The following is a 25,241-nucleotide window of genomic DNA, read 5'->3' as shown; positions in this document are numbered from 1 at the left end:
AATTGTGTTTCACATTGGCGATAGAAAGGAAAGGACAATAAAATAATAGAAAATAGTTATCTTAATTGCAAAGAGACTCTAAATAAATGGCTTAAACCTAAATCAATAGAGTTTTGAAGATTCACATTTTATGTATAATATACTGATTTAGTGAAGGGGCAGAGATGTTATCTCAATGTAATATGTATTCAAACATGGGAATTAATGAGTATTACATGTTTTAGCTCTCATAAACATGAGAATATATTGCATGTACCTTATAGGATTGTTGAGAGAATTAAATGGCTTAATACAGAGACCGGTTAACACAGTTCTTGGCAAGCAGCAAATACTTAGGAAACACAGATTCTCTTTCAGCCAATGGAGGTTCAGAGTACAGAGAGATTATATGGAGCCAAATGCTGCAGGAAAAGCATCACTGAAAATGGATCCTGAAGAATGGATGAAACTGTGACAGGGAAATATGAGTATGTCATAGACAAAAGAAACTCATCAATGAAGTCAGGACGAAAAGGCAAAGCTCACACAAAAAACTTCTCACATCTCTGAATAATTAAATACATTCGAGAATTTAAATAAGATTTTGCAAAATAATATAGATTACAAGAACTTGCTTTTTAATAAAAAAGATAATTTACCTATTGATAAATTCTTAACACAAGCATGTATTTATAAACATAGAAATATTAATACTGAGATACTCAGATTGATTACCTCAAGAGAATGAGAATGAAGGAGAATGGGAAGCGAGTGCTCTGTGGACTTGTATGACATGTACATGAGAATAAAAATTATTGATAAAAATTAAAACTTGTTGATTTAAAAAACTATTGTTTTTTGGTAGGCTTTATCTGAGGAACCTAAAGAAACAGCATATATGTTCTTTTTTCTGCATTAAGAAAATTATTTTGCAATATACATATGTATTACTTTATACAAAGAATATATGGTCACTGAAGTTTTTCCGTTGAATTTATATAAATCCAGTCATGGTGTTCATGCACATGTGATGTTACCTTAGATAGATTTTAATGTAAATTATTTTATAAAGTGAGCAATCACCCATCGTTTATTATATATGTGTACTTTTACGAGTATATAAAAGAAAATAATTTAGATAGTAAGACTCTTTAAAACAAAAAAAATGCCTGCAAAATTGAAACATCTTTGATGTCAACTTCCAGCAGACTGTGTGCTTAAGGAACTATTGAACAGTAAAAGGTATTCTCATGCTAATAAGATGGAGGTCACAGTATAGAATTGATTGAAGAAATAAATATATATTGTTATGGAAAACACAATTATGGTTGAAAATGCTTGCTATCTTGTATTTTTCTCTGATTTGGCCTTTTCCCCTTCCCAGGCAGTATATGGTGCTGGTCCCCTCCCTGCTCCACACTGGGACCCCTGAGAAAGTCTGCCTCCTTCTGAGCCACTTGAATGAGACAGTGACTCTAAGTGCTTCCTTGGAGTCTCTCAGGGAGAACAGGAGCCTCTTTGCTGACTTGGTGACAGAGAAGGACTTATTCCGCTGTGTCCCCTTTACTGTGAGTACTAGCTGCTTGTCCCTCAATATGATGTTTGGTACATCATATTGAGTCATGGTGGTGGGCAGTTAGTGTTCAGTCCCAAAGGATGACTTTAGAATGTTAGTGAGAATTTTAGAAAGAGCCAAAGTGAATGAGTTTTTAGCTATTGAGGAATGAACCATGAATTTTTTTTACCAGAGAAGGGGAGAAATATTTTCATACATGCTAAAGTTTAATTTAATTCCTAAAAAAAAGTAATAGTTGTATTAGCCACAGAAATTGTATAATTAGAGGAGTTTTCTTGCTTTGTTATATAACCATCTCTGTTGCGCCAGAGTTGGGCAATGCCTGGAAACAGCTTAAACAAATACCTCATTATAGGGCAGCGTGTAACAGAACTTCTCTCTTACCGAGGGACATTAGGTGTTTTCGTCCTTGGAATATATAAATGGTTCAAGAGTCTCCAAGCAAATATACAGTACCTCTGTGAGGTTGCCCAACTTAGAATACTTAGCTCCTATATCGTCCCATACTTTTTCAGAGATATTTCTCTCCATTTATTCAGAATACACATTGTCATTTAAAAGGAGTACGATGTAATAAGTAGAATGCCAAATGAGCTATATGAGGTTCCACTGATGGCTGCACTTGCTGATATAGTTTTCATATTAATATCTACACTCTTGTACCTGGAGAAATATTCATACTTACCTAGACCTTGATGAAGCTGAAGAAGAGAGAGAAAGTAGTCATGGTTGAAGGAGTCAGAGGGAGAAGATTGAGCTGTTCCTCCGTAGCATCCTTTGTTCTTTAGCTCCCAAGGATCTCATCCTCTTCAGAGGTGGTTTTCTTCACTGTCCACATAAAGGGACCAACACAAGACTTCAGGAAGAGAAAGAGAGTATTGGTAAAGAATGATCAACATCTGGTCTTTGTCCAAACAGACAAACCCATCTATAAACCAGGACAGACAGGTATGTAGGGAAATTCCACCATCTGGGGCAACACTGAGCAGAGCCACCTCCTCAACAGGTTTTCCAGCCAAAGTCACCATTATCCTGATCTCTTGGCCCTCTGTGTTATTACCCAAATTACCTGCTTTATCATGTCTGAGACTCAACAGGGAATTTCTTTTCCAGTAAAATTTCGTATTGTCTCTGTGGATGAAAATTTTCACCCCCTGAATGAACTGGTAAGTATCTCAATATTTATAGTTTGGGTGGGTAGTGGGTGGTGGGTGGGGACATGACAGCACTCACCCAAGGCGGGATGGGAATATGCAGGAAAAGTGAGATGAAAGACATTCTTTTGGGAACCTAGATTTCAACTTTACCACAAATCTAGAGTCTTCTATAAGGCATAATAGAGGGGTAGGATGTGAGGAAGCTCTTTCCTCTTATAACAGTATTTAATCAGTCTGGAAATAGCTACAATTATTGCTCTCAAAACACTACATTAAGCAAAATGAAGATGCACAATAAAAAAGTTATGTGCTATCCAGATCCATACTCTGAAGGAGCTTATGACTAATTAAAATACCAAAGAGTTTCACTTCTTCTAAGTATATATATATATATATATATATATATATATATATATATATATATATTACACAGTCAACCCAGGTTCTCCAATGTCTTGGTTCTCAAACAATTCAGTTCTTGTCCATGTTGTTCATGAAAAAAAATGTCTCGGTTGTCTAACAAAATTGTTGGTCTTAATTCTCTACCTGACAACACTTTCATGCTGATACCTGTATGATCTGTCACATGTCTCTTTAGTAACCAAGAAGATTTAGTTTTTAAACAAATCACTTCTTAAACAGTTTTTCAGAACAAATTAAGTTCAAGAACTGAGGTTCCACAGTATGATATATATTTATACATATGTAATATACATTATATATGAAGTCTTCACTTATGTAAATTGTGTGTTCCTTCCTTTAACTAGCTTTCAATATGAAGGCAAAGAGCAAGACTACTTTTAAAAGTTATATATTAAACAATTTTTGAATTAGAAGAAATATTCTTGGTTTACTTTTAACCAAATAATTCTGGGAACTCTTTCCTATTAAGGCTAAATCATAATGATATATAACTCTATGAATATCCATTTCTAATTTATGTAAGTAAATGGTATGATTATATTCTTCACAAGGAGGGTTTTTAGTACCTAAATAATACTATTGGTGAATAATATTAATAAATTGACAAGTATTATTTAACAATAACATTTTTCAGGGAAATGATAACACAATGATTTTTAAAGAAATATATCCATGCTTTTTCAGAACTGTTTATTGATTTCCCTAAACAATTCCACTTACTTTATGTTTCAGGTTAAATTCTGATATTACAGAATTCTGATAAATTCTGTAATATCTTATTACAAATATTATTTTTGCTTACTAAGCTGTTTGATCATAAGTCTAAAATTGTAGTCTTTGGTGAAATTCTAATTATATCTCTTCTTTCATTTTTCACATAGATTCCACTGGTGTATGTTGAGGTAAGCAACAGGAAGGGTATCTTATAAGGAAGTCAGTGCATTTAAGAAAAAGGAAGTTCTGATAGTATTTTAGACAGACATACTGCTGTTAAAACAACTTTCAGATCTGCATTTTCTTATTCTCAGATGTCAGGTTCATTGTGGTTCACCTTCCTTCTGTGTGTCTTCCCTGAAGGCAATGTCAGTTACCAAAACAAAAGTCATGTATTTTGTCAAGGGCTGTCATGATTAATATTAATATTATTCCCATGCTCTTTTCTTATCTCTAGAACCCCAAAAGGAGTCGAATTGGACAATGGGAGAATCTCAAGTTAGAGAGTGGTCTCAAACAATTAGCCTTTCCCCTCTCATCAGAGCCAATTCAAGGCTCCTACAAGGTGGTGGTAAAGAAGGGATCGGGCGAATTTATACCGCACTTCTTCACCGTGGAGGAATTTGGTATGGATTCTGAAAGATAAAAGGGTCATAGCTTTTTGGTTTGTAGTATGAACTCACTTAGATCCTTTGACTTTTCCACAAGTATGTTTAACTTGGAGTAGAGTCAACTATATCTTATTCTAAGGCCATCATCATTCTGAGAACTCAGAAGTTTGCAACAACTTGCTGATTTTCAGTAGCAAGTTATACTTTGCCAAATATTAAAATTCTTATTTCAGTGGAAGCATCATCATTTGTTAACATTATTGAGATCTGTGGTGGCCACAAAGTCAACTTTTGCATAAATTGTTAAACTTAATCATTTTGAAGTTGATACTCTACATTGAAAAAGGAATATAACTTTCTATGGTATTTTTGTGGAAAAAATTATAGGCATAAAAATATTTGTACTTCCATTAAATGTTTACTAGCCTTCCTATTTTTGTTATCTCTGTCAACAGTGGTTCCCAAGTTTGAGGTCAAAGTTCAAGTCCCAAAGATAATCAGTATTTTGGATGAAAAAGTGAAAATATCCGTATGTGGAATGTGAGTTAACTTGTTTTTGTCTGAAATTCTATTTTGACTCAATTTTGAGTGATTATTTACCTACATACACAATTATAAGTTACTCTTTCCCTCAGCACTTTTTAAAACTATTATTTCAATGACTCCTCTTTATTTTTAGCATTCAATTTTTTAAGTGCACAAGAGTAGAAACACTCATAATCATGACTTAACAAATACCATCTTTCCTTATTTGCCATATTTTTTCTTTTTTTTTAATTTATTTAGTTATTTTTTAAGTACAGGTTTTTTTTGTCAATTTCTCACATCCCAGCCCCACCCCTGCCCCGTCTCCCCACCTCCCTTCCATTCCCCCCCCCACAGTCCTCATCCCTGTGTCTTTCATACTTGTTCTTCAAAATCCCTCCCCATTTTTCCCCTTAAATTCCCTTCCCTCTCCCCTCTGCTCACTGCCCATTTGTTCTCTATTTTAGTGTCTTCGTTTTTATTCTATTTGCTTGTTTATTTTGTTATTTAGCTTCCTGTTAAAGGTGAGATCATATGGTATTTGTCTTTCAATGCCTGGCCTATTTCACTCAGCATAATGCTTTCCAGTTCCATCCATGTTGTTGCAAAGGGTAGTAGCTCCTTCTTTCTCTCTGCTGCATAGAATTCCATATTTTTTTCTTTAACAATCTAGGATAAATTATAAAAATTGTGACATTTTGACATAGCTGAAACATGGACTTCTAAAGATTAGTAATATTTTATGTGTTTGGTTTTTTATTTTTTAAATGTTTTTTCTTTTTTATTGTTGTACAATGACAGTTGTTCCCATTTTCCCCCCATTACTCTCCCCTACCCTACCCATCCCCCACCTCCCACATTCAATCTCCCCACTCCATTGTCTTTGTTTATGGGTCCTTTATACATGTTCCTTAACTTGACCATTCCCCTTCTTTTTCCTGTTATACCCCTCCCCTCTGGTCACTGTCATTTTCTTCCATATCTCTGGTTCTATTTTGCTTGCTTGTTTGCTTTGTTGATTAGGTTTCACTTACAGGTGAGATCATATGGTATTTGTCTTTCACTGCCTGGCTTATTTCACTCAGCATAACACTCTCCAGTTCCATCCATGCTGTTGCAATAGTGACATTATGTAATCATGATGCCATTATCACACTTAATAAACTTAAAGGTAATTATTCAATACTAACTTTGAATTTATACTCAAGGACCCTTGATTTTCATAATAATGTCTCATATTTTCCTAAAAATGTCTTTACACATTGCTTTTGGTTATTATGACTCATATATACCTTTTCTTTTCAAGACTCTACAATGGAAACAAATAAGCAAAATAGAGCCAGAGGCATGGAAATAAACTGACAGTGACCAGAGGGGAGGAGGGAGGAGAACAAGAGAAAAAAAGGGAAGGGTCAAGTCAAGGAACATGAATAGAGGACTGTGGACGTGGAGAATGGACAGGGATTGACTGTGGGAGTTGGGGATCTGGGGCAAGGGAGAGAAACTGGGAAAAAATCAGGACAACTGTAGCTGAACTACAATAAAAAAATTTTATTGTATTCTTCCCATTACCATTTAGTTCTGCAATCACCACATCGTTGGTCATATCCATGAGTCCTTTCTCCTTTTTGCTCAATGCCTCCACCCCTTAACCTATCCCCAAACTTAGTGGAAATTTTCAATTGCATACAAAAGTTGACAGAACAGTAAAACATAACTGCATATGCCCATCACTTGTTATAAAAATTATAAAATTTGCCAATTTTGTTCCATCGATTCTTTTCCTAAAGTGTTGTCCTAATATTTTTAAACATGCCTCAGGAAATCTATAAACACCTCAAAGTTTTAAAACTCTAGAGCCTCCTTTTCCCCATAGCGTTAGCTTATTGAAAACAATGGGTCCACCAGCCTTAAATGTGCCACTTGTTCCATTTGCCTGATTAGTCCCTCGTAGTACATTGATTTAATTAATTTTGCTCTCTCTTCTAGCCAGTTTTAAAAAGAAAGGTTTGACTGTTTTGCATGGATCCTCTGGGTGCCATAAAAGAACAAATTTTTAAGCACTAAAATAATCTCTATTTTTAATTTTTGGAGGAATTTCCATACTGGTTTCCATAGTGGTTGTTCAGATTATATTGTTTACTTTAAGTGATAGTGGAAGCATTTTCAAATAGGAAAGAAAACTAATGATTCCCCCCAAAGAATTATCAATTATTTCAGTTGTATTAAAAATAAAGAGAAGTGACAAATGTAAGTATAGAGTGCACACAAACAAACAAAAATTTATATGCCCCATGATTGGTTTTTCAGGACTTTTTTTCTCTCTCTCTCTCTGTTGTGTTTGTTTGTTTATTACTTATTTTTTTATTTGTCACATAATTTCTGTTTGGTAGAAAGAGCAAGTTTTGATTTATAATGACAAAATAAAAAGAATAAGAAAAATAAATAGGCTAAAAGGAAGAAATAAAAATATCCCAGAGCAACTTGTTGTATATTGAAGTAAAGTTTCAAACGTCTTAATGGGTAATATATTGAGGCATTTTCTAGACATGTTTCTACTTGATATGTGTCTAAAATAAACAAAGTTTATTTTAACTGTAGAGAATAATTGTGCTGTACTGGGCTGGTAGTGAACATGTACATACTTTTCCTCAGTTCCTGATTTATTTCTTATGTGACAGATACACCTATGGGAAACCTGTCCCAGGACTTGCAACTGTGCGTGTGTGCCGCAATTTATATCAATCTTTTAACTGTAAAAAAGATTTCTGTGAAGAATTCAGTCAACAGGTTAGTATACAGTGTTCTCTCTAGAGACTGTCATTGTTGGCAACCAGTGAGCTACCCCATTTTACTGAAGAGCATCAGTGTAAGCCGATCCCCAAATATTTCCCACCAAAAATAAAATATTTACTCTTAGTCAACAAAATTGTCATTTTGATGACTGATTACAAATCAAATCTGAACATTAAATTTCTAAAGGTCAATTCACATGTTTAACCCAAAGTTGTCATGGCACCAGAAAGAAAAATAGCGGATTAGTGACTATTGGCCTGAATCAGTATGACATTTACCAATTCTTATATTCTTCTCAGCTCAACAGCAATGGTTGCATCACCCAAGAAGTAAACACAAACTTGTTCCATATTAAATCTGCGGGTTATGAAAAGACACTTAACGTGGAAGCCAAGATCAGAGAAGAGGGAACAGGTTTGAGTACCAAATTAACATGGGAGATAAAGCAATAGACATTAACTTGTTTCCCATAATAAAACAGGGGTCATAACAGAAGTGCCAGAAAATTAATTTTAGGACTAAAGTAACTTCAAGAGTACTTACTCTTTTCTACATATTTTTTAGAACTAGAGTTCACTGGACATGGGACCAGTACAATCACAAACACTGTAACCAGACTCAAGTTTGTGAAAGTGGATTCACACTTTAGAAGAGGAATACCCTTCGTTGGACAGGTAGAGTATATTGCAATTTTACAGGTAAATGAAGCATCTAGTTGTACCTAGGCCAAGGACACACTAATGTAGTCCATACCTGGTTAGTGTTACCAATTAATTAATATGACCAAAATCATTGAACCAAACAAAAGTAAATACTTTCCCTCATAATATCACTGATAAAATGTACAAACACACAATCCATTATTATGAGAATCAGAGGCACTGTTTCTTTGTTGAACATGTACTAATGTTCAACATTAGTAATCAAATCAAAATAATCAAAATAATTCATGTCATGTAAGTTAGTTATGTCAAACTCTTTGTGCCTCCCATTTCATAATAAGTAAGTATATTTCTGCCATTATCCAGCCAGTATCAGAATTTTAATAGCCTTTCTAACAAATGACTCTCAAGTTATGGTTGTCAGTATCTTTCTTTATATCTTTTATTCTGTTTAAAATAAGTGAATAAGTGGTTTTCATTTTAAACATTGGAATTATAATAGCGTACAGTTTATGGTTATTATTTGTGTATTATTTTCACATTCAGGGTATACTTTAAGAATAACAAAATAAACAGTATGGGAGAAAGTGGGGGCAAGTGTAATCAAACAACACTAAAAAATAATAAAATAATCATTATTTTATTCATATTAACTGTTCATTTTACCAGTTTTATAGTTATTTAGTTTTTCTCAAAAGAAATATTTTGTGTGAATTTGTTTCAGAAAATAAAATCAGGATGAGAATCCAAATTATAAAAAGGAGATGGAAAGACATGACATTCAATGCAAGGAAATAGCTTTGCAGTCAATGTAGAAAGTCTAATTCTTGGTCTTTGGTTTTTTGTGCTCAGTTAGGGCAGCAAAGAAGTTCGTTCCCATGAGTTCTACCCTCTCTCAGTATTATCCACATAACTTAGCAAGTACTTTTCTTCTTTAGGTGCTTCTGGTGGATGGAAATAATGTGCCCATCTCCAATAAACTCGTCTCCATCTCCTCAAATGTAGCCAATTATTTTTTCAATGCAACCACTGATGAACAGGGTCTTGTACAGTTTTCAATCAATACTACCAACATACTGACGAGCCAATTTTATATTACCGTAAGTATGAAAGGAAAAAAAAACTTGAGGACAAAGAAAACTCTTAATAACAGTCATGCATTCAAAAGTGAGGACGTACACAGATTAAAAAGCTGTCCAACTTGGGATAAACTTGAGGAAAATTTACTTGAAAATAATAAAGATATCAGAAAAGATATTGTAGATGTGCTTGATAATTGGATTAGAATTATTTTTAAAATTTCATGTATTATCCAGAAAACTATTGGATTGTTTTCCTAAACAATATCAGTTCTTCAATGGGTGACTCACATAATTTGTTCTATGTTCCTTTTCCACATCTACTTATTTTTTAAATAACTAGAATCCCCCTACACATACACACTTATATATTGCCTAATGAATATGAGAAAAAGATTTCTATAGCTAAAAAGCCTCCATGCTTTCAATTTCAAGCCAAAAATGGTAAAAAATACTATGATTTATTAATTCTAGCTTATATAAATGGTGTATACATTTTTTGCATTTTCCAAGATTCATCTGTTAAGTCAATTAAAAAATATATAATGATGTTTATTTTCTGTGTAATAGTTACCTATTCTTCCCTATGATTGAAGAGGTGAATACACAGTGCCCCTTTACTTGAAAATTTTCTACGAAGTTAACAGAACTGTAAATTATTAGTCTGATTTATTTAAGTGCAATAATTTTCAAAATAGGAACTTTGTTATGAGAGCAAATAGGGTCCACAAAATAAACCTAATAAATTTAGGAAAAGTATAAGTGCATCCAGAAAAGATCTGAGGAACAACTGCTGCAGAGGAAATAAGTAGAAATATCTGCTAAGCAATATCTTCAAGATTTATAGGTCCATAAACTACATAGGCCTTAAAAATAAGAAGTCACAATAATGATGAGTCATAGATGCTAATTTGCTAAGGATTATTTGTAAACAATTTTGAGACCCATAATGCAATAATATATTTGGTTTTTATATCCTCTGACTTTAAATTAAACCAATTTGAAAGAAACTCCCATTATCTGAAGATTTTATCCTTCTAATTGGGGCATTATTTTTCCTCCGGCTCTGAGCTACATGAGAGTCAAATGAGTGATGAGCTGGAAGAATCAGGGCAAAGGAGATATATTTGTAGATAACTTTTTTAATCTGTGCAAATTTAGAGGTTGACAATATGTTTAACTATTCCTTTTGGTGGGAGGCTAACATGAAGAACTTCAAGACAACAGCATAATCAATAAAAAAATTTTAAAAAAAGAACTTCAAGACAATATTAATTCTTCATTCTTCTGTTTTTAATCAGGCCTACCATGAGAAACCTGACATGTGTATTAGCTATGCATGGCTACGAGAAGAGCACATCACAGCTTTTCACATTGCACATCAAGTTTATTCTTTAAGTGGAAGCTATGTTCAGGTGGAGCCTGTGGATAGTACCCTGCCCTGTGGCCAAACACAGACTATCAAGGCACACTACATACTAAGAGGGTCAGCCATTAGGGAACTGAAGGAGCTCACTTTCTATTACCTGGTAAGATTAAAACCATGGAATGTATTTGGAATTTATCAGTAGACAAAAGTGGCGAATGGGGTTAGTAATGTAAAAATTACTTGTGCACTAACATCTTGTTTCTCATCCTTGTTTCCCTTGATTCTTTGATTTTCACGGGGTTGATTCTCTCCAGTAGAGACTCAACAACCAAAAATAGGTTGTGTGGGGAATAAAGCTGAAAACTGTCAGGCTCAAGAAAAGGTTTTGTTGGGTTGGTTGGTTGGTTTGTTGACAATTTTTCATTTCAGATCATGGCTAAGGGAGGCATCATCAGATCAGGAACACACGTGCTGCCCGTAGAGCCAGCAGACGGTGAGTACCTCCCAGTCAGTCTCCCCATTTCCTTCCCCACACACCCACCCTTACATCTCAGTGAAAATTCACAAATGAGGAAATTATTTCCATTCTCTCTATCTACTAAGAGGACATAAAAGAAATTACATATATATATACCAGCAGAATAATTTTCAGTTATTCAGATTTAAGTTGGTTTAGGTATCAGTTGGTTGTAAAATCAGATAAAGAAAAGCATGAGTGTAAGGAACTTTAACTTATTCTACAATTGAACTTGTGAAGGGAGACCTTGGCCTATTAATTTTACCAATTAACTAGAATGACATTCAAGAGATTAAGCCTTTGAATGCATAAGCATAGTTCTAAATTGGACAAGACCTCCTAATAGCATCCTGACCTATGACCATATTGTCTCATTCTCTCCATGCTCCATAAAAGGCAGTTTTTCCTTGTCCTTCCCTGTGAAGTCAGACATTGCTCCCATTGCACGATTGTTTATCTTTACTGTTTTACCAAACGGAGAAGTTATTGGAGATTCAGAGCGTTTTGAGATTGAAAACTGTCTAAACAACAAGGTGAGTGTCTTGAACATAAAATAAATAAATAGTACTATAGGAACCACCTATTTCACCTCAGAGGAAAAAGAAATGGGTGCAGAAAAGTAAAATCAATTGTCCAAAGTTTCTCACCAAATTAATGGCACAACCAAATCTCTAGTCAGCTAACACAATAATTTTTCAATTACATAAAATTCCTTCCAAATAAAGTATAATTTAATGTAGTGTCCATGGTGCTCTGCTCCATTGATTCCATTGTGTGAGGTATGTAAGATGCTAGGACTCACAAGTCTCAAAAACCTGAAGAATACAAATGCCTTATCATGAATTAGGGGTAAAAATGGACTTCTAAAAGTCAAACAAGTTATCTATCCCTGACAATCATCCATTGTCTCCTTAGGACAACACAGCTTTTCAACAGCAAAGGAAAGATGAGGAAAGAGGTTGCTTCCTGACTGACTCCCAAACATAATCATTTAAAGCAGAATGTTAGGATGACTCAAAAAATGTGGGTTTCTGCAGGATCACACAAACAAAAGTACTGGATGACTTTTACTTCATGTCTCACAGGTGGATTTGAGCTTCAGCCCAGCACAAAGCCTTCCCGCCTCACTCGCCCACCTGCGCGTCACCGCTTCCCCTCAGTCCCTCTGTGCCCTGCGCGCAGTGGACCAGAGCGTGCTGCTCATGAAGCCAGAGGCAGAGCTGTCCCCGTCCTCGGTGAGTTCCCCCAGCGTCAGGGCTTAGAGGCATCTGGTCGATGTTTCTCTCTCACATCAGTGTTTCTCTCACTCTGTCTTTTTCCCTTCCCCTCTCTCTAAAAATAAATAAATAAAATCTTTTTTTACAAAAAGAACCTTTGCGCTCACTTAAGAAAAATTTAACTGTGAGATTGCTATATCAAGGATCACAATCCTGTTTTTAATAATCAAAATTAATGTTCTTCAGAATGGAAGGTTTTTACCAAAATTCTCTGTAACCTTAATAAGTATTTTATTAATAGGTCAAAATATCTCCTCATAGCATAATAACTACACAGAAGAGAATGACCATATTTCTCTATTTGAATTAGAAGATGGCATCAGGAAGTTAACCTGAAACAAGGGAATCTTCTCTGTAGGTGACTTCTTTGGAGACATGCCTTGTTTTTCACACTCCCTATTTATGGTAGTCTATTCTAAGCTAGTTTTTCAGCTTCTATTGAGGAAATTTGGCCTGCTGCTTAATATTTTATGTCTACAATATTCTGTTTAGTAGGGTAAACATAAGTTTAATAGTTGTTCCAGGTGCATCATGAAGCTTTGAGTGTTATAGAAGTGGGAAGGAATCATGAACAAAATGGAATATTTGGGCTCTTGGAGTTCTAAAAATCTTTAAACTCGCTTGCTTTGAAGATAACTGGAAAACACAGGTTCTGCTAGTAGAGATAGGACATGCTCATTTATGTACCAGTTTGACTCTTCTACTCAGGAACAAAGATTAATAAAGAAGTTTAAAGGAGGTTTTTGTTAGCTATCTACTGATGCGGAACAACTTCCCTCCAAAATTGTTGGTTTAAAACAATAAACGTTTATTACCACAAGCAGTTTCTGTGGATTAGGAATCCAGAAGTGACACACCTCGGTGGCCCTGGCTGGCGATCTCTCATGAGACTGCAGTCCGCATGTTGGCCAGGGCTTTAGTTATCTGAAGACTTGATGAGGTTGGAAAATCTACTACTAAAATGTGTTTCTCCTACAGCTGGCGGGAAGCCTCAGTTCCTCACTAAACAGACTTCTCCATAGGGCTGCCTGAATGTCCTCATAACATAACAGGTGATTTTCTTCAGAACAAGTGACTCAGAGAAGTTAAAGCATCTTTTGCGAACTAGCCTTGGAATTCACATAATATCATTTCCACAAAAATCATATTAGTTACAGATGTCAGCCCCACTCATTATGGGAGGAACTACCAGAGGCAGAGATTATTGGGGGCTATTTGGAAGGCTGTCTGCACAGTCTACCCTCTGACTTCCAGTGACTCCTGACCCTGCCACACGTGACCCCTACCCTCACTTTTCTCCCCCAAATTTCTAAAAGGCTCATTTCAAAATAGCAACAGCTCAAAGACAGAACCTCATTCTTTAACTTGAGTCTAGGTACATATGATGTTTCTTGCATGTAGATCCTCTAGTATGGTTTCTCTAGCTATGAAGACCTTAAAAAAAGTATACTTAACAAAAGTATACAAAAGTTATTTACCACCCATCCCCCCCCAACATACAATGGTAAAAGTGGCATATTGGCACTCCTAGAATGTTTTTTTCTTTTCTTTTTTCCTATTTTTAATTAAATTTATTGATATAACATTAGCTAATAACATTATATAAATTTCAGAAGTACAACTTTAAAATACGAAATCTGTATACTCTAGTAACACCCCATCCAAAGTTTATTCTCCTTTTGTCACCTTGTAATTGGCCTCCTTTATCCTCTTCATTGTCTCCCCACCTTCCTTCCCCTCTGGTAACCACCATTCTGTTTTCTGTATCTATGTGTCTAGTTTTTTCTTTGTTTGTTTACATCATTTTTTGTCTCTTCGTTTATATCAACATATGAGTGAAATCTTACAGTCCTTGTCTTTTTCCTCCTGACTTACTTCACTTAGTATAATACTCTCAAGATCCACCCATGTTGTCACATATGGCAACATTTTATGGTTTTATATGTCTGAGTAACATTCCATAGTATATATGCCCCACATCTTTTTTTATCCAATCATCTGTTTAAGAACACTCCTGTTTTTAAAAGTGGGGGAAACAGGAGGTGCACAGGAGTTACTGATCCACAACAATTCTGAGATCCAGTCAAGGAAATGTTGGAAGTTCTTTGATTAGAACTTAGTCTTACTCTGGAAGGAATAAATAACCAGGCCTCTTTCATTTGTCATCTGTTCTATTGAATAGAGATGATATATAGTCACTTATGCACCTATGTGATTCTTCTATCCAAGAATAAAGCTAAATAGAATTAGAAGCTTAACAGATGCCAACAATTCCTACCTAAATTTCTCAGGGCCTTAACGATTCATCTAACCCAGAAGCAAGTTAGGTCTCCTTGCTATATCTGGTCTAGTTTTATTTCTAAACTTTACAGTGAAGTGTTCATTAATCCTTGGTAATTTAAGATATTGTTCAATGGAAGTATTTTCCTAAGTATGTTTTACATCTTTAGAACAAAAAACACTACTAAGCTAAACAAATGTTTTATCCTGAGGTACTAACTACATGAAGGTACTCAGAAAAGAGATGACAACTATCATTTTTCTCAGTTCACTAAATTTTTCCAAACAAAAGCAGGTAAAAATTCTGTTTTTAATCTCTCCACTGCTACAGGTATATAATCTGCTCACTACGAAGGACCTTACTTATTTCCCTGAAAATTTGGAAGATCAGGAAGAAGGACCAGAACGCTGTGGTTCTCCTTATATCATTGGTCAAGCAATTTACACTGAAGAAGATATCTATAGCTTTCTAAAGGTAAAATCCTTACTAGTTATTATGAGACTCTGAATGTTAGTAAAACTTTATACATATATATAATTTTTCAAATTATTTAGCCTGACAGTAAGTCAGAGCCAAGGCAAGATGTAATCTCTGTCATTTCACTGAGATACTTTAGTTATATTGAATTATGGAATTTTTAAAAGGTGATAAATTACACAATTTTAATAAGCCATAAAGCACTATAATCTTACCATTTTATATTTCTTGTCCATGGAGCTAATATAACAATAAGGCTATTGGAATTACGTAGAAAATTCTAAGGAAAATATATTTCATGCCATCTAGTCAAGTTTACAAATTTATTGAATTGTCATTTTTACAGGGCATGGGATTAAAGGTGCTCACCAACTCTAGAGTGCAAAAACCACAGTCGTGTTCAGAGACTTACCACTTTGTAACAGCAAGAAATCCAGGACAGCCTGTGTTATATAGAGGTAAAAAGAAAAAGTTGCTTTTAATTAGGTGTCACATACAACAATAATACTTTTTGAAAACAAAAAAAAGTACCATAAGATATGTATACTTACAATGCTTCTTGCGGAGATCAGTTAGCTGGGAAATAACATGGCCAGAACTGATGGGAGTTTTTCTGTCTGTCTGTTTTAGATGAGTCAGATATTTCAGGGCACAGAATCAGCTGAAATACAAGATTATAATACACTATGAGGGAGGAAAAACAAGTTTATAATAGAAAAATGCAATAATTCTAATTATGAAATCAGAAAAGATATTCATAGAGATGCTTTACCTAACAGAATAGAAAGGAGGAGACAAAGCATCACTGGTGAAAAGAAACAATGTAAACATGGCAGAAATATCTTATAACCCAGGGCCAAAAAACACCAAAATAAAATATCAGTGAAGAAGCCCTTTCCTAGGCCCTTCAATTTCTGCTTAGACACATTTGTCCAGTCTCCAGGTAAACTTGTAGCAGATCAGCCAACACTTTTTCATCCCTCTCTTAGGGAATTCTGGTTATCCTTTTCTCTAAAATATCCCCCATGTCTCTCTGTTAGTAAATATTAATATCTTTTGAGTTTGGGATTATGAGTCAGAGGTACTATATGTGACGTGGGTGTGTCATGCCTTTTTTCTAAGCCTCAAATCCTTCATTAATAAATCAAAGCAATTTAAAGGCACTGCAAGACATTTCAAACTATGCACTAAAATAAATACCAGGTATAAAAACAAATAAAGAATTTTAACTCTTTAAAATTTGTTTTTCACGTTCCTTGACATCGAGTTTATTATACTAACCATGTGATGTCAATACCCATCTACAAACCAATCCTATCGTGAAGAAAACAATGCTATTAGCTCACTTTTAAAAGACCTCGGACAGTTGTCTCCAAGTATAACCTTCAACAGCAAAACCAATTCCAAACAGTTTCTTAGTAATGGTAAATATGATTTTTGTCAGGCAACCAAGATGTTTTATAAATAAGAGAGATTAAGGAAAAAATAATCATGAATGTTACACATAAATAAATTTGAGCTAATACCATGAAAGTTTAAGGGAAAAGAAAATTTTCTGGAAGTTGATAAGAAAAGAATTTTAGGTATATAATATAACTCAGAAAAAATAACTTCTAAAATGTATGATGAATACACAAAGGACATTGAAATGAGTAGATATATAAATGACTCAGGTCTATGAAGCAATGGAAAAGCCAAGAAAAATAGGATATTTTGTGAAAGTTCTTGAAAATAATTTGAAGAACATAAATCTATTCCCATGACTATTTGGGAAGTCATCTTTCACCTTCAAAGTGTTTGATGGCAGCCCTGGCTGGTATAGCTCAGTGGATTGAGCGTGGGCCTATAAACCAAACAACCGAGGTTCGATTCCCAGTCTAGGGCACATGCCTAGGTTGCAGGCCAGTTCCCAGCAGGGGACATACAAGAGGCAAGCATACATTAATATTTCTCTCCCTCTCTCCTTCCCTTCCCCTCTAAAGATAAATAAGTTAAAAATCTCTTTAAAAAGGTGTTTGATGGCAAAGAACAGTAAATATGGAGAATATAACTTTAATAATGAGTGAGAGAGAGACAGAGAGAGAGAATAAGGAAAAGGCAGGTGGATCTAAAAAGAGTAAAATTATGCTGGACAATGATAGAAATCATTAGTGCTTGGAATGGTAAAAACTAAGGTACGAATATGAAAATTATTATTACTCATGTGTTCAGTAAATATTAATTGAATACTTACTGGCCTAGTTTGTGGACATATAACAAATATTGAGAAGAAAAATCTTCAGTTGTATGAAAGTTATATTTTAATGGGCATAAAGAGAATGTAAATAAAATAAGCAAGTAAATTATACAGTTTATTAGAAAGTGATAGATTCTATGAAGAACATTTAAACAGAGAATAGAGTGATCAATGAATGTCTCATTCAAAATTTAATAAAAGAGAATAAAATTTTAGCAAAGATTTGAAGAAGGAGAGCCAACTAAATGACTACTTGGAAGCAGAATACTGCAGCCATAAAAGGCAATTCCAGTAATAGAAAATACCTGCAGAGTGCTTGTTAAATTTTAAGAGATTAGATTAAATAGATAGATGATAGATACATACATAGATACATAGATGGACAAGATAGATAATAGAATTTTCTTAATTCTTACAACAAACCTTTAAGGTAAGTGTATATTTTTATCACCATTTTTTGTTGTTTTTTCCAGCTTTATTAAGATATCATTGACATACATTGACACTAAATTGTGTAAGTTCAAGGTGTACAATATATCCATTTGAAATGTGTTGTGAAACAACTACCACTGCAGAACTAGCTAACATCACCTACAACTGTAGAGCTCTATCACTTCACCTATCACCATGTCTTTTTGTGTGGTTATCAGCATTTTTGAAACAAAAAAAACTGAACCCAGAAAGATTAAGTAACTCAGCCAGTAAATACACGGAGGAATGGGGATTCCGATCAAGTGGACTCCAGGTCCATGTTTTTTTAACTACCACACTATTCTGCCTCTCCAAGGCTCTAATCTATAAGGCAAGAGATTGTCTGGAATATAAAAAGTGTGAAGAAGCCAGTTTAGGAGGAACCCAGTAAATAAAGTGAGAACACTTGGAGAGAGAAACCAGAGGAATAATTAAGGTCAGATCTCGTAGGGCCTTGTAGATCATTCATTGTAAGGATTTGACTTTTTGCTGTGAGTGAGATGGGGGGACTTGCAGAAGAGGAGCGACATGATCTAATGTTGCTACGAAGGATCATACTAGACACTAAATGTAGAAGAAAATAACTTTTATACTTTTTGCCTCAGAATAAAAAAGGTCAAAAATGAATGCAACTATTACAGAGCTAGATTAGATGCTTCTTTTTTAAGCCGTGAACAGAACATCCAGTTGAATGTATTTTGTCATCAGCAGTGGAACAGATGGTAAGTGGGTTACTCCAGGGATCAACCCATTTTAATGAAGTCGGATGGGAAAAGGAGGGGGAAAAAGATTTTGTTTTGGCAAATGAATTTGAAAACATTTAAAGTGGAATTTATTATTGTAGCATGAGGAAGACTCAAATTTAACATAGATACTGTAAAAGAATAGGTAGAGAGTCAAATTGACATTGAGAATAAGAGACAATAAGGGGGAAATAGCTGTCAACCAATAACTGAAGTTAAAATAACACATCCTGCCATGGTTTGTTAACTGTAATAGCTGGAGAAGTTTGAGAGTCTTTGATGTCAAGGGGGTGAAATGGGAAACAGTTCGATTGCATGCATCATCCTCTTATATACTTATAATTAAAAATAAGAGTAAAGACAGAGATAATAGACCATCAGTGAGACATCAAAGTCAGGCACAGACATGGCTACCATTTGACATAAAGGAGATGAGGAACAAGGACCTGATGGGAAGAAACTGTGATATTTATTAAAGAAATTACCATTGATGTTTTTAACAGTTGAGAAATATTCAGGGGAAATTCCTGGAAATATGCCTTCTCTTATCAATATTTTTCACAAGGTAATTCTGAAATATAAGAGGGGATACTTGAGCAGAGAACCTAATCAATACTCAATTTATAAGAATGGTTTTGGGCACAACACGAACCAGTAACCTTTATGCTTAACCTCTCCCTTTTGTAAGTATTTTCCTTGCCTCATCTATAGAGCTATTCCAAATGGAAATATCTCTTTTGACATCTTGAATTCTTCATTTCTCCTTTCCATCAAATAAGTAGAATAAAATCTAATGATCTAGCCTTGTTACCAAGAGAGCAATGAATTTACAAGCTTCAATATAATATACAGAATTGATATTATTAAATTCTATTCACTTCATTGGTAATTTAATTTCCAATATAACAACCACTCGTGTTGCCCAAAGAGAGTTTTACCTTTTATGATCAGCTTTTCTATGCAGAAAACAGTACTCTCTGAAAACCCGCCATTTCCACCACAAGCGAAAATACTATCTGTAAGTGATCTTGTTCTTCCAGCCTCCATTCACATAAAATTATGCTATCTCTAGGATACATAGAATTTCTACCTTTAAAAAAAGAGTGCTCTCTGCCCAAATAACATGGATTCAAGAAATTATTTTTAAAATTCTACAATTCTTAGGAAAACTGAAAATTTGCTCTAAGTCTCACAGACACATACACCATAAAATAATGGATGCTTTTTCCCTAACTAGATTATTATTTTCTCTTATTTTGATAGGTTCAGCAGGTGTAGGGGGTCCATATAGTCCTCAACCTGCTGCATATGGTATGACGCTTGAAAATAGTATTCAAAGTCCAGAGCCAGTCTCTGAAACAGTGCGGAGTTATTTTCCTGAGACCTGGATCTGGGAGTTGGCGGTGGTGGAGTAAGTAACATTCTCTCCCCCATTTGCTATGGGTGAAGCTATATGGCCCCTCCAGCATTTTCAACTCTGAGATAATCTGTCTTGGAAGTTTCACGTAATTGCTTTAACCCTTTACCCTTTCATGGGAGACCTAAGAAAAACATATTTATTGTATAAGATTGCTAGTATAATTATCTCTCAGAGCTGAACAAGTCTAAAATAATTATTCCTGCCAGAAAACAGACAAGGGGGGCTATAATATTCCAATTCTATACTGCCTAATGCCATCCAGAAAGCCTTTCATAAACAAGATTAGAATAAGCCTATAAACAAATCAGGTTATATAAGTACGATGGTTTATTTGTTGGATCATGAATCTTAAACACGCTTTATGGGATTGTCCAATAATGAGGGTATCTTAAGGACCAAACTGAATCACATTCAAATATTTCTTTTTAAAATACACACATGTAATGTAGCCATAGACTGGTAAGGGAAAGGTATAGATCTATGCCCATTTAATCCCTTTCCGTTTCCCACCTCAGTCCCCAGTATACACATGCACCCTTGCACGGGAATCCCTGAGTGGATTTCATTTAACAGTCCCTTCATGCATATTAATTCTCATTTGAAAAAAAAGACATTTTACCTGCTTACTTTCTGTTCCTCTCTTTGCCGTCCTCCCCAGCTCATCGGGTGTGGCTGAAGTGGGAGTAACAATCCCTGATACCATCACTAAGTGGAAGGCAGTGGCCCTCTGCCTGTCCAATGACACTGGACTTGGTCTCTCTCCTCCCGCCTCTCTCCGAGCCTTCCAGCCCTTCTTTGTGGAGCTCACAATGCCCTACTCTGTGATCCGTGGAGAGGCCTTCACACTCAAGGCCACTGTCCTCAACTACCTTCCCAAATGCATCCGGGTAAGCAGAAAATGAGGGTGAGTTGAAAAGGCAGATGGAATTTCTTTAGTCAGTCAACTCCTGATTTGCTCCCAAGACTGGAGAATTGGATAATTCTAGGAATTATGAGCTAGCACTGCAAACAAACAGTGCCAAACAACTCAAGACAAGATCTGAAAGATAACACAATGACACGTGAGCTATAGGTACTGAAAAACCATAAATCTCCAACCCACATATATTTTTTAAGTATCCTGAATCTTGCAGAATCCTGACACAAGATAAACTTCTTGGTGGAGAATTCTCGATGTTGACACAAAGATCAGTTTTCTTAATTTCATTGGTGTCATTCTTTAAGCCCTCATCTCTGCACTCCCACAATATGTACCTTTAACTTCTCTTATAACACTTGTAAAAGATGTCATATTTTGTGAGGACATTATCCCTTTTGTAATACAATGCCCTCTAGGTAGGAACCTTCCCTTCAAAATGTGCTATGTCTCATATAGAACAGACACGACACATATTGGAGGAAGTAGGAGAGGTAGGAAGAAAATCTACAAGGAGCTAAGAACCAGCAGATAGAACCCAGGACACAGTGCTCCCGGGGGCAATATCTGCAGATGTCCGTGATCTTCCCTAATCTAAGTGCCAGCTCCTCCTACTAAAGAATCAGTCTTGATTTGTGTCATTCCTATGTTCATGCTTCTCAAAGCATACATGAAAGTCATATTTTTTTCTTCCAAATTCTAGTTTAGTGCAACATCTCAGATGTTGCCTCACTTCTGTGCATTCAGTGTCTCTCCATATTCTGATAACACCTATCTTTATGCCTCACTTGTGGATGATAGGTCAGAGTGCAACTGGAAGCTTCTACAGCCTTCCTAGCAGACCAAACCACAGAGGGAAAAGAGTCCTACTGCATCTGTGTAAATGAGCGGCAAACCGTGTCTTGGGCTGTAACTCCTAAAACTCTGGGTGAGTGAGGTTCCTCCAAACTGTTTGCCAATCAACAAGGGTGCTGGATCTCTCAATACTGCTTACATCACATTCTCTCTTTTGCTACCCAAATCGGCCCCCTCCCACTACTCCCATGATATCTGGGCCCCGCAATCACTCCACTTGAGCATTGGCTATTCTGCATGCCTTAGCTTTGAGTTTTTTGTTTTGTTTTGTTTTCAACTTTCTTTCCTATTACAGCCAACTGTAAGGTTAAAGTGCAGCCCTTTAAGATCATGACAGAGCATAGTCCTTTTCAGCTATTAGTGATGGCTTGGACTGCTGCCAAGATGAATGCTCATATTTTCTACATTCTTTTTTTAGGGAATGTGAACTTCTCAGTGAATGCAGAGTCAGTGCAGTCCCCGGAAATTTGTGGGAACGAGCTTGCTGAGGTTCCTGAGACAGGGAGGAAAGACACGGTCATCAAGACCCTGTTGGTGGAAGTAAGTCAGTCTTTGTCACTTTGACATAGTTTTCTGAGCCCCTAACAGTAGTAACAATAAAACACAGTATGGACATCCTTGAGATAGCAACGGATAATTATTATCATGTTCACACAATTCATCTGATAAGACCAATGGAGTTTCCTACCATAAAAGTATGTAAGAAACCTTGCTAGATAAACTTGTTAGCTTATTGGAAATAGTTATTTAATACATTATGTGGACCCTTTCCCTTTTGTTGATCTCTACCTCTCTTGTAAGGTCCATATATTTCTCACACCTATATTACATTTGATTCTCTGCTCTTATTACGTGTCATTTTCCTCTCAGCCAATATCCCAGGGTGTTCAATGCTTCATATATTTAGAGTAATTTGATAATAAGGATGTTAAACATCATTTAGTGTAAATACTGCTCTTCAAAGCAATGAACCTATGGTTGTCCCTCAGTCCCCTCGATGTTTATCCCTCTTCTCCATTTTTTTCTTTTCACCCAAGCCTGAAGGTATTGAGCAAGAAAAGACCTTCAACTCTTTGACCTGTGCTTCAGGTAAAAGTCCATCTTCATAATCATTGTGAGAACAACCCCTCACCAGGGTATATATTTCAAGTGACCATGCATGTTTATATATCTTGTCTCCCATGATTTTCAGAATGTTTTATTCAATTTGGCATAATACTGAGTATTTTTATATGCTTTTTATAAATAGGAACACCAAGCCCAAGAGAGTGGATTAACATGGCTTGTGGGTACAGAAGACTAATATTGGGACTTGCCTGGTTCAGTTTTAGGCTCACTGCCACAGCCCTGTGGCTGCTCATTAACAAACCAGGATATAGAAGCTTAGAGAATAACAGGACTAGGTAGAAAGAAAGCAGAGTCCTGATAAGTTCAAATCACAGTTAATATTCTTTAAAATAGTTAACAACAAAACATACAGTGCTTCCTATGCATTTTATTAAAAATGTGTTTCTCATGGCAGAAAAAAACAATAAACAAAAAAAACCTCCACTTTGGACTGGGACTTCACCATATCATTAAGAAACAGTTGTAGCTTTTCAGTTACATTGGTACATTAGGACTAGTTCTATGTCCATAGTATATACAACAATGTTATTGTCATTTGAGAAGGACCAATTTAAGGCATAAAATCAGACACTAATAAAGTCAGAGAATGACACAATCGATTCAGAGAACTACAGATTCCCACCAGCTCGTAGCATTCTTTTAGGGAGCTACTGTGCACAGCAACCGAATATGGCAAAGTGAGAGGAAGAAGACTCAGAAAGTCACATCGTGCCAGGAAAAGCTGGGCTGTTAAAGGCAATCTCACTGCAAGTCAAAATTCTTATTCCTTGAATACAGGTTTCCTCCAAAAGACATAATAATGCTACTGCTAAATGTAATGGTAACAATAATAATAATTGTTCACATGTTTTGAGATTAAAGATGTTGCAGAGGCTTTTCATATTCATATGTGTTCTCTATGTCTTATTTCACTGAATCATCATATGAGCAAGTTAGACCAGGAATAAGTTAAGCAATCTCTCCAAGGTCTACAGCTAGTAGGTGGGAGGGCCAGTGTCATACTGAGGCCATGTGGCTCTAAAACCCCGTTCCTAACCACTGCATTATATTGCTGTAACAGATGGAAATTGTCTGTTTCCAAAGGTACTGAAATATCTGAGCAATTATCCCTGAAGCTCCCAGAAAATGTTGTCAAAGAATCTGCCAGAGCCTCTCTGTCAGTTTTGGGTAAGTCTTCTTGCATCTAAGAAACTTGGGACAAAAGAACTGCCACCATGCATCTTACCTATATATTTATGTTCCAAATATCAACTTATTGATAGTGTCTATTTACATAGGGTCCTGGAAGGCCCAGTCTCTCTAAATACAAGTTTTTCCTTACCTACATGTTAGAGTATATGATTTTCAACATAAAAATTGTTTGTCTTTAATAATGTTGGCTACATATGAATTTAAATTACTCTGATATTTAATCTCACGTTCCCCAGGTGACATACTAGGTTCTGCTCTGCAAAATATACACAATCTGCTCCAGATGCCCTATGGCTGTGGAGAACAAAACATGGTCCTTTTTGCCCCTAACATCTATGTGTTGAACTATCTGAATGAAACCCAACAGTTAACCTCGGAGATCAAGTCTAAAGCCATTGGCTATCTCAACCGTGGTAAGTGAGACAACAAAGTTTACTGTGTTACTCTAGTGAGTTTTCCTCACTAAGTGTGTGATCTATCACCAGATTTTAAGCTAATGTGATGATTTTCGTAGAAATTAAAAGTTTTTCACCATCTAATAGGCTGTTGCATTCTGACATATCCATAATAGCCGTGAAACTGGGACAGATCCTATACGTGAACCTGTGAAATGTCAGTGGCATCTGGATACATCAGCCTGCACCTACAGATATACCCTGCCTTTCTATAATACTTCTTAAATTATTTGAACCTTTTTTTTCCAGGTTACCAAAGACAGCTGAACTACAAACATCAAGATGGTTCCTATAGCACCTTTGGGGAGAAACATGCCAAGGAGCAGGGCAACACTTGGTAAGAAAATAAAATCAGTCTGAGTTTCAACCATGAGTTCAAAGTA

At 35.6% G+C, this 25,241-nt stretch overlaps 1 protein-coding gene across 2 annotated transcripts in view; it reads left to right on the top strand.

The window, feature by feature from the left end:
- LOC119065691 (pregnancy zone protein-like) overlaps positions 1 to 25,241 on the top strand; it is a 44,138-nt gene that overhangs the window by 3,256 nt on the left and 15,641 nt on the right. The window contains exons 2-25 of one of the 2 annotated variants that reach the window (XM_053661624.1): positions 1,364 to 1,547; positions 2,344 to 2,503; positions 2,669 to 2,721; positions 4,017 to 4,037; positions 4,307 to 4,475; positions 4,916 to 5,000; positions 7,667 to 7,775; positions 8,081 to 8,195; positions 8,346 to 8,455; positions 9,382 to 9,543; positions 10,824 to 11,051; positions 11,321 to 11,384; positions 11,805 to 11,941; positions 12,494 to 12,643; positions 15,297 to 15,440; positions 15,790 to 15,901; positions 20,157 to 20,304; positions 20,972 to 21,200; positions 22,031 to 22,157; positions 22,503 to 22,624; positions 23,122 to 23,173; positions 24,296 to 24,379; positions 24,640 to 24,816; positions 25,108 to 25,195. In XM_053661624.1, coding sequence (XP_053517599.1) covers positions 1,364 to 1,547; positions 2,344 to 2,503; positions 2,669 to 2,721; positions 4,017 to 4,037; positions 4,307 to 4,475; positions 4,916 to 5,000; positions 7,667 to 7,775; positions 8,081 to 8,195; positions 8,346 to 8,455; positions 9,382 to 9,543; positions 10,824 to 11,051; positions 11,321 to 11,384; positions 11,805 to 11,941; positions 12,494 to 12,643; positions 15,297 to 15,440; positions 15,790 to 15,901; positions 20,157 to 20,304; positions 20,972 to 21,200; positions 22,031 to 22,157; positions 22,503 to 22,624; positions 23,122 to 23,173; positions 24,296 to 24,379; positions 24,640 to 24,816; positions 25,108 to 25,195 — 3,030 coding nt within the window. Of the gene's footprint in view, positions 1 to 1,363; positions 1,548 to 2,343; positions 2,504 to 2,561; positions 2,722 to 4,016; positions 4,038 to 4,306; positions 4,476 to 4,915; positions 5,001 to 7,666; positions 7,776 to 8,080; positions 8,196 to 8,345; positions 8,456 to 9,381; positions 9,544 to 10,823; positions 11,052 to 11,320; positions 11,385 to 11,804; positions 11,942 to 12,493; positions 12,644 to 15,296; positions 15,441 to 15,789; positions 15,902 to 20,156; positions 20,305 to 20,971; positions 21,201 to 22,030; positions 22,158 to 22,502; positions 22,625 to 23,121; positions 23,174 to 24,295; positions 24,380 to 24,639; positions 24,817 to 25,107; positions 25,196 to 25,241 lie in introns of those variants that run through there. The other variant, XM_053661625.1, reaches the window with a different exon arrangement.

Source organism: Artibeus jamaicensis, unplaced genomic scaffold (assembly GCF_021234435.1).
Source record: "Artibeus jamaicensis isolate MK-2021 breed Jamaican fruit bat unplaced genomic scaffold, CSHL_Jam_final contig_233, whole genome shotgun sequence".
Lineage (NCBI taxonomy): Eukaryota > Metazoa > Chordata > Mammalia > Chiroptera > Phyllostomidae > Artibeus > Artibeus jamaicensis.
This window is presented reverse-complemented; position numbering and strand designations above follow the sequence as displayed.